The sequence below is a fragment of the Dipodomys merriami genome, unplaced genomic scaffold (genome assembly GCF_024711535.1).
Source record: "Dipodomys merriami isolate MVZ:Mamm:240054 unplaced genomic scaffold, mDipMer1.0.p SCAF_3, whole genome shotgun sequence".
Lineage (NCBI taxonomy): Eukaryota > Metazoa > Chordata > Mammalia > Rodentia > Heteromyidae > Dipodomys > Dipodomys merriami.
The window spans coordinates 1,785,201-1,794,394 of NW_027204492.1; the positions used below are offsets into that span (position 1 = coordinate 1,785,201).

Genomic DNA, 9,194 nt, shown 5'->3' on the forward strand with positions numbered 1-9,194 from the left:
TCTGTCCATGCAGGAAGGCAGACAGGGGCTCCCTCCCCAAAGAGCTCTAGAAGTAGCACACTACTCTGTTCAGTATCTTAAATAAACCATTTATTCAGGAGGAACAATCGAAGAAAGCAATCATGACATGGATTACAAAACAAAGAAGCACAGCCCCTCCTCCAGGTTCAAGAGTGGTGTGGTCCTGCCCCAGGCCGGGTGTGTAAGTGGGCAAATGTGCATGTGTGATCGTGAACGCGCACACATGCACGCGGCCCACAGGGGTGTGGACTGGAATGAATGACCGTGTGTGTCTGTAGCTTGGCCCCTTCCCTGCCCCCCAAACCAACAGCGGCTGTGAGACCCGCAGCAGCAAAATTGAGGCCTTCATCATTCCTGCCCTTCCCCCCGCTCTCGCTCCGAGACCCCATCTCCTCCGGTGGCAGTCTGACCACCCTCAGTCACAAAGAGCCCCAGTGATCCTGTCAAGACATCTGGGGGAGGAGGAAAGAAACAGTCAGGGCGCCAGATGTGCAGCCAGGAACCCGCCCATTGGCTTCCAGGCCCAGGCCTTCCCCCGTGGCACTGCCCAGAAAGCAGCCACCCAGAGAGATTGCGCAGCCATTGCGGGTCTGGACCCACGGGTGCTGGGAGGCCCCGCGCGGAGAGCTCCGAGCCCTTGTTGGAAAAGCAGAAAAGGTGACTGTGCTGGTGGAAGTGGCCGTTTGGGGTCAGGGAAGGGGCTGAGAGCAGGTTCCTGTGGAGGGGGGCAGAGCAGGGAGGCCCAGGGCCCAGTGCACAGGCAGCCACCTAGAAGGATCGTTCAAAGAGGGACCCCCCCACCCCCCCCCCAAAAGAAAGTAACAGTCGCAGAAGAGGCAAGTTCTGGAACATGGTCCCGCCAGAGCGGGGCAGGTCAGGCCGGCGGCCCCGGACTGGCCCATAGGCACATTTAAAAGGATTCCCACAGCTGTCCCGAGTGTGCAGGGCAGGTCTCTGCTGCTGTTCCTGCCTTGCTCCCCCTCCCCCCACCCCGTGAGGTATTGAGCTTTCCCTCCCCCCCTCCCCCTGCTTATGACTGAGTTCCCTCCCCTCCCCAACCACATGGGTGGTCAGAGCACCTACTGGGTGTAGGGGTGTGGGACCAGCCGCTCGGCCTGCGGAACCTTATGTAGGGTCCAGCTCAAAGACCCCATCGCTGGTGGGGGTGGTGAAGAAGGAGGGTGGGTCTGAGGCAGTGGACTCCTGCCCCCCACTCCCCTGGCCCCGGGCACGCCTCTCCTCCAGCTGCAGGCTGCGCTCGAAGTCAAGCAGCTGCCCCATGAAGTTGAAGTTGGGGGAGATGTTAGACTTCTTCCTCTTGACCAGGTCGTAGGCGTCGTTGAGTGACAGGTGGAGCTTCTGCATGAGGTAGGCCACGGTGACCGTGACAGAGCGGCTGACCCCCGCAAGGCAGTGCACGAGCACCCCGCAGTTCTGAGACAAAGCCTCATCTAGGTGGGGAAGGGCAAGGTGGAGGAGACCCCCCCGAGGGCCACCATGAGTGACAGACATCAGGTGGCTTTTTGGAGGAGCCCTGGCACCACCCCCTACCCTGTGAGCCAGGGGGCCACTGGCCCAGGGGCTTTGGCTAGGGGAGAGGGAGGAAGGAGAGGGCACAGAGGACTTACCAATGAACGCGATGGCCTCTGGGAAGAACTGAGACAAGTTCTGGCTCCAGTGGTCTGAGATGGGGATCTGCTTGTAGTGAAAGTCACCGTTCTTCTCAAAGAGGTTAGGGAGGTTTGGGGTGACATTGAGGATGTAGCGGATGCCTAGCTTGGCAAGGCTCTCCAAGTTGGCTGAATCCCGGGCGCTGCCCAGGTAGAGGTTGGGCAGGATCTGCACTGGGAAGGATGGCAGTAGCCCAGTTGGAGGGGGTGTGGCGCCCTCTGAATCCAGGCCACAGCTCATGGAGTCACGGTCAGCCTCAGATTCTGCGTCGGAACAGTCGGAGCCCAGGCACAGACCACCCAGTCCTATCACAGGCACTGGGCTGGGCACTGGGGCCAGGCTGGAGCCAGCACAGCCATTGAGGCTAGTCTCACACAGGTGCGGGCACTCAGCCTGGAACCTGCTGAAGCCACCTATGGGGAGGGGGGGATGAGGAGATTCCTTGTTAACCTAGACTCCTAGGCAGCCAAGAGCGCCTGGCTGGGGATAGGGAGCTGATCCTACAACCTGGGGTGGGGATAGGGGTGCATATGTTCCCAAGGGCACATACAAGCCAGCAGCTTCACCTGTCCTGAGGACCAGTGTGCTGTGCTGGAGACACTCGCACCTTCCCCCCCCCCCCCACGCAGCCCCATTGGTTGTTCCTCCCAATGGCCGAGTATCCAACACAGTTGCTGGGCCCAAGCGGAGCCACGCAGGAGGATTTTAGAGCCCCGGTGCCAGATGGAGGCAAATGCAAGGGCTCCACCTCGGTGGAAGGTTCGGATGTCTGTTCTCTGCCTGAGGGTCTCCCCATGTGGTATGGCTACAAGCGCTAGCTCGAATGGGTGAAGTGGGGTGGGTTCCAGGAAGCAGGGAGCTGGGAAGAGCCCCCAGCATTCCATTTGATGACTTCCAGTGTCCCCAGAAGTCTTCATCGTGCTTCATCTACAGATTTGATTTTTTCCCCTCGGTTGGGGTTGGAAACCTGATGCTTTTTATATTATCCATCCCCGTCAGCTTTGTTGTTGAACAACAAATCAGGAGGTGGGGGGAGCTGGCTCTGTAGATTCAGGGGAAGCTCCAGCAGTGCTGGGCTTCTGGGAAGGTCCAAGAGCCAACAAGGCCACAAGCAGCCTGTCTCCCCTCACTCCCCCAACCTGGCCCTGTCTGCCGGAGGAGGAGGCTGGGCTCCTGGGCTCTGCTATCTCCAGCCTGCAATGCTTCTCCAGGATTCTCTGTCCTCCCACCCCCAAGCACCTGGGGTTCCCCCTCTAGTGGTCTGGTCCCTGAAGCAGGGCACATCTGGGGGAGACTGTGGTGAATCACTTGCTACTTTGTTGTTGAGCATACTGACAATTAGGTCAGGCCGGGCCAATCCCCGCCCCACCCCCCACTCAGAAACTGGCCAGAAAGGGTGAAGGGCTTTTGCCTGACAGCTCCTGCACAAAATAAAATGGAGCTGGCCCAAGGGCAAATAAATTGGGACTACCCTCCCTCGCCCCTCCCCCCAAGTCAGGGCCTTGCTCTCCAGGTGAGGGACCTCCCCAGGCCTGCCCATCCTGCCTGCACCTACCCTGTAGGTAGTAGGCCAGGTAGCCTTCCTCCCGCAGCTTCTGGAGGAGGGTGCCCAGCACCGACTCGGCCTCCCACTCATCCGCCTCGGCCTCGGCCTCTCCGCGCCGGCGACGGCCTCCTCCCTGGTCGTACAGCAGCACCGGGGCAGGTGGGGGCGGCTGCAGCGGTGGCCCAGGCAGGAGCGCGCGCACGGACAGACTTCCTTTCCTTAGGCGGCGCAGCAGCAGCGCGGGCAGGGCCACGCTGAGCGCCCCGCCGATGCGCGCCGACTCGTATAGCTCCCGGCTGCGGCAGTCCAGGAGCAGCAGCCTGGGCCGTGGGGGCGCCAGCTCCTGGCGCAGCCACAGGCACGAGCGGCCCAGGCTCTCCATGGGCGCGCGGCTTTCTGCACGTCGGGCAGCGGGGACTGCGAAGAGAGGGGAGGGGTGGCGTGAGCTGGGGGGAGGGGGGTGTCCGTGGCTGGCCACTTTCGGGGCGCCGGCGAGGGGAAACCCAGCCTCATATCCTGAAGGCGGGACACACCGCTGCCCACTCCTCTCCTCGCGCCCCAAGCGACACGATGGGCTACCGAGGTGCCCCAAGAAAACGGCGGCGCGACGCGCAGCCACTTGGGCGCCAGACACTCCTCCCGGTCTCCTGTTAAGAAAGCAAGAGCCCCCCCCCCCGCCCCAAGAGATCTGGGTGTTTAACGGCCCCTTCCGTCAAGGCTCTTCCTGGGGGGCCGCTCTGGGACCCAAAGCACTTTCCTTCACACCCCTCTTTCTAGGTCTCACACTCGGCCTGCCGACACTCACTCCCGAAGTTAGACTTTGGGATGTATAAGTGCGAGGAAATGTGGTTCAAGGCCTAAATCTCACCCACTCCCAGGAGGACTTGGGGGATAAAAAGGTGGCCGAGGTGATGGGACCCGCTCCCCACCCCCCCCGCCCCGCGCCCCAGGAGAGAACAAAAGGAGAGACCTGGATCGCGATCCGGCGACAGGCGTTCGCGCGTGGACGTCCTGGCCCCGGCTTCGGCCACAGCAGGGAGCGGAGCACCGTCCGGGGACCGCGAGTCCCCGAGCCCAGGCGCCGGGGGAGAGGGCGGGGCGGCGGAGCGGGCTCGCACGCACGTGGAAGCCAAGCCGTTCGCGCGCCGGCTGCTTCCAGGCAGCGGGACCCAGCTTCCACCTAGGAAGCCTCGGTCTTAGGACGTGGAGTAGCCGTTCCGAGGGGCGGGCCTGGGCGGGGCGGGGGGGCGGGCTCAGGGGGGCCGGCGAACCAACGGGGTGCGAGCGATTGAAGTCGAGTGGGATCTGCAAGTGGCAGGCTGAGCTGGGGTTTCCACCCAGGCAGGACGGGGTCGGGGCAGAGGCCAAGGGCAGGTCGGGGGCCCAGCAGGGAAGCAGTTGCTGCTCCCCTGGCCGGCGCCAGCCTGGTCTTGAAGGCAGGGGGGAGGGGCGAGGACAAAAGCCCAGTGCCCCTGCCCCAGAAGCTGCCTCACACAACTCAACCTGGCCTGTCCCCACCCGGAACCTCAGTGGCCCCATCTGTAGATCGGACCAAACAGAGCAACCACACTGGTTGCCACCGACATGCCAGACATCCCAGAGGAGGAAAACAACTAGAAACCAACCTCTACTGCCTCCCCCTTCAGAACTCTGCCAAAGACCGACTAGAGGGCTAGGCCAGCATAGGGGCTTTCCCTGCACCCCTTCCCTCCAGCTACACACCCTCCCTCAGGAGCTCTGATCACCCTAAATTGGACTCCTTCACTCACATTATGAATCCCAGGACTCTCCCTGGCTCTGCCCCTTGCCCCCTTCCTTGACCCTTTGGATGGTTCAATCTGGAGGAAAGCAGTTTCCACCGACTTCTCTCCATCCTTGCGCAATCCTCTGTCTACTGTACAGGTCACAGGCTCACATTCTTCCGTTTTTGAAGTGTTCTCCCTGTCTCTGGACTTGTGTGTAGCAATGTACCCCTTACCTGCCCTGCTCTGAGCAGGGAACCATTCATTCAACAAACACAGATGGAGCCACAGGGATCCCACACTGGCCTGGTGCGCTCACGCTGGCAGGACAGACCAACAATAAGCAAAGGCACTGAACAAGATATCAGAGGTGATAAGTGCTGAGACAATGAAAAGAGAGGTAGAGGGAGGTTTGTAAAAAAAAAAAAAAAAAGATCTGGTTATGTGTCTCTTCCCTGCTTTAAGCTCAAGAAAAGCAAATAACAGTGTTGAAGGAAAACAACAGATAAGATAAAGCTCATACAAAATAATCAAAAGGTTAAGACCCCAGTAGATAAATGGGCAAAGAACTCAAAAAGACTGCATACTCCACGAAGGAAGGAATGTAATGGGGGGAAAATACTATGTGGGGAAAGGTTCATTCCCAGGCATGAAAGAAAGGCAACTCAGAAATCAAGATGACAGTAAGAACAAGGTAGCACTTCCTACTTGCTACTTTAGTAAAATGTCCTGAAAATGAGAATGCCCAAGGTTCCTCCTGCTTGAACATTCACTATGGGTTAGGTCCTTTCAGAAATTACGCTGGCAGTGGGCATCAATCACTAGACAGAAAAAAAAGCCATACCTTTGGTTACTTCTAGAAATCTATTCTAAGTAGCTAAAGTGAAGACAAAAGAGAGGCACATGGTGATGGTATCACGCTAAATCTTTTTCTAAGGAGTGAAAATGGAAAACCACCCAGAAGTGCAACTTTAACATTAGAGTCGACTGTCAGTATGGAGAAGACACAAAGGTTTCTTCTTCCTATGCTGCCTGCCTAGGTTTTGCCCATCTCCAACCCTGCTTCCAGACTCCTGCACAAGCCCATAGTCTCCCTTCTGTGTGCTCCAGTGGCCTCAAGAGAACTCAGGCTGTTTGGCCTGCTTCTCTTCCTCAGTGTGCACCTTCTTCTAACCTCAGCCTCATACCCTAGCTCCAGTGTTAGAAGCAGGCACTAGCTGTCATCTGGCCATGGGTACCCAGCCTCGGGACTGCCTCTGAACTCCACGATAGCTGTGGGTGAGACCTTGGGGTGGACAAGAATCGCAGTCAGATGCTGCCAGTGTGCCACCTTGCAGAGCAGGGCCAGGGCTTGGCTAGATTGTGTGTGTGTGTGAGTGTGTGTGTGTGTGTGTGTGTGTGTGTGTGTGTGTGTGTGTGTGTGAGAGAGAGAGAGAGAGAGAGAGAGAGAGAGAGAGAGAGAGAGAGAGAGAGAGAGAGAGAGAGAGAGAGAGAGATGGGGGTGCAGGCTGGGAGCATCAGGGAACTGTGAGGCACTAGCCCAGCCACTCTGTCATGGAGCTATTCTCAGTGTGCTCGAAAAGAGGATCACCAACACGAAGGAAATTGGGCTCCTGGGGTGTCCATCTGTGCTCCCTTGAGACAAGAGGTGGGCTGTGCACAGCGATGCCAAGGCAGGACACTTCTGCCATGGTGAAGGGAAAGGAAGCCTAGGCTCCAAGTCTGGTGACAACTGAAGTGTACCCCTGTACCTTGCTTTACACCCCTGTTGGCTAGCCCCCTGTCCCTCCACCGGGAGAAAGTGTGAGGCAGTGAGGGGGTGCGAGGTGCTTCATCTCCAAAGTCAGTGCTCAGTGTCTCTGCAGCGCCGGCAGCGCCAGCAACAGGACAAATGGGAACCTGTTGCCACCTCCGCACTGCAGGGCTCAGTGCAGCCAAGCCCCCGCCCCCAGGGCCCCCTGCAGCGCCGGCTCTGGGCGCTGGCCCCGCCCCGCGACGGTTCGGGGCGGGCGGGGGGGGGTGGGGTGGGGAGGCAGCCGCGCGCCAGGGACCTCGTTTGCCGCCCCTCACCCCCCAGCGGGCGGAGCCAAGGCGTCGTGCTCCGGACTCGCCGCAGGGTGGGAGCTGCGCCCACTGTCGCCCCCGCCGGGCGTCCCAGGCCTCCTCGCGTCCCAGCCATCGTCCCCCCCTTCTCCCCCGCCGCAGGCCCGGCGCGCGCCGCGCGTGCTGGTTGGTCCTGGGAGCCTCCCGAGAGCAGCGCCCCGCCTTCCCCCTTGAAATCCATGCTTCCCGCCTGGTCGAGGGACAGGATAGGGGCTGTTGAGGCCCTGTCACACGGATAGGAGCTTAACTCCCTGAGACCGCGTTCCTGCCAAATCCAGCATCTTTGCCATCAAATCCACTTTCCGCTGGGAATGGCTTTCTGCTTTTCCTGGTCGGGCTCCTTGCGGGACTGGGAGTTCGTCCAAGGCAGGAACGGGTGTGTGCCCGCCTCACCCCAGCCCCCGGTGCAGGGCCTGGTATGCGCCCGGGCGCTCACAGAAGAAATGCTCGTTAACAAAGAAGGCATGAATGAATGAAACTAATTGTTGTCTGGGGGAGTCCAGAAGGGTGCTGCTTCTGCTTTTCGTTCTGCCGATTACACACTCCTCCCAGACACGCACGTGCACACGTGCACACACGGCCCTTCCCACAGCACAGGCACACAGGACACAAACAGTGCAAGCCGACTCCAGCCCTTACAACCACCCTCTATGCGCGTCCGGGTTGGGTTGCTGGCACTTTTCCATTTCGGTGCCTGACCCTCTCTGCTCCCACCTCCGCCCCCCTTACCACCACATCTAGGTACCATACCTTGGGACCCAAGTGTCTTCTTTATCTCTTAGAAGAGGTCAAATCAGTCCCCAGGGCGTCTAGAAGTCTGTTTAGGGAGGCACCTGGCGAGCCCCAGGCTGGCGAGCCGCTGCCTGGCAGGGATGCCACCAAAATGCTGCAGCCTGTAGAGCCCGTGTGCCAGGTGTTCGGGGTGGAGGGAGGAGAGCTGTGGGAGGGACACAGCGATGTGGTGTGTGTGTGGGGGGGGGTGTTTAGGGCTATTTGCGATGGGGGCGGGGCAGCATGCTGGAGAGCGGGAGAGCAAGCAGGTGTTTGTGTGTGTGAGAGTGTTGGTGGGGAGGCTGGAGGTGTCCGCCAGGGGATCGGGAGTGTCGGCGACCGGGGTGTGTGTGTGTGTTGGAGTGGGTGGGCTGCAGAGGCTTTGGGCTGGGAACGTGGGTGGGGTGTCTGTTATGGACATATGGGAAGTTTGATTCGGCGGGGGCATAGTGTGGGGGAGCACCGAGCTCCGATAGCATCGCACGGATGTGTTGGCAACGTGTGCGCGCCTAGGTGTGCGCTGGGGCGTGGCAGGGTCTGGGACGAGTGTTGGCTTAAGTTGGGGTCAGGGGTGAGTGATGGGTCCGGGGCTGCTTGTGTATGCATGGAACAGGGCTCTGGGTCCCTGTTGTGTGGCTTGTGCGAGCGCAATTGAGCAGCTGGTGCAAGTGGCAGGGGACGTGGAAAGCGCACGGGGAGGGGGGTGGTGGTGGGGTCCAAAGGGTCTCGCACGGGTGGGCGCTTCGGGCCCCGGGGTGGGGTATGTACATTGGCAGGACTTTGGGAGTGCAGGCTGGAGGAACGCACGGGTGCGGGGCAATCAGGCAGGGTGGGGGTGGGGTGGGAGCCCCGGGGAGCCGCGTGCTCTGCTCACCTCGGCTGGGAGGCTCAGCTTCTGGCCCGGGCTCCGTGCGTGGTGATCGGGAAGTTTCCGTAGCTCAAGCAGCGGGAAGAGCCACTGTCACTGCCAAACGCCAGCAGAGCCCCAGGCGGCGGCCTCGCCTGGAGCTTCGGGCCGCCACGGCCGCTGTCGCTACTGCTGCGGAGGGAAACTCCAAATCCCGCCTCTGCCTCCGCCCCCGCCGCCGCCGCCGCCTCCGCCACCGCCACCGCCACCGCCGCCGCCGCCGCCACCGCCGCCTCCTCCCCTCCCGTCGCGGTCTTCTCCGCCCCCTGCCCAGGAGGGGCAACGTCGCCAGCGGCGCACCAGGAGGGAGCGGGGAGGGGCCTCGGCCTGCGCGGCGTCTCCCTCCTCCTCTCACGCCCCCTCCCGCCTTCCCCCCACCTGCCAGCCTCTGCTCGACGCGCCTTGCGACCCCCAGCCCCCAACAGCACTGTTG

The 9,194-nt window shown here is 60.9% G+C and overlaps 1 protein-coding gene across 2 annotated transcripts; it reads right to left on the minus strand.

Annotated features, from left to right (window-relative positions):
- Positions 1 to 1,070: 1,070 nt before the first annotated feature.
- Dusp9 (dual specificity phosphatase 9) lies at positions 1,071 to 8,901 on the minus strand. 2 transcript variants are annotated; one of them, XM_070038865.1, is made up of 5 exons: positions 8,729 to 8,901; positions 7,834 to 8,020; positions 3,248 to 3,655; positions 1,650 to 2,105; positions 1,071 to 1,472 (listed from the first exon to the last, which is right to left on the minus strand). In XM_070038865.1, the coding sequence occupies exons 3-5, from the start codon at positions 3,618 to 3,620 to the stop codon at positions 1,147 to 1,149; spliced, it is 1,155 nt and encodes a 384-aa protein (XP_069894966.1). In that variant the 5' UTR covers positions 3,621 to 3,655; positions 7,834 to 8,020; positions 8,729 to 8,901; the 3' UTR covers positions 1,071 to 1,146. The 2 variants fall into 2 exon arrangements, with proteins under 2 accessions (XP_069894966.1, XP_069894967.1); XM_070038866.1 differs by lacking the exons at positions 7,834 to 8,020; positions 8,729 to 8,901 and adding an exon at positions 4,209 to 4,406.
- Positions 8,902 to 9,194: the final 293 nt, after the last annotated feature.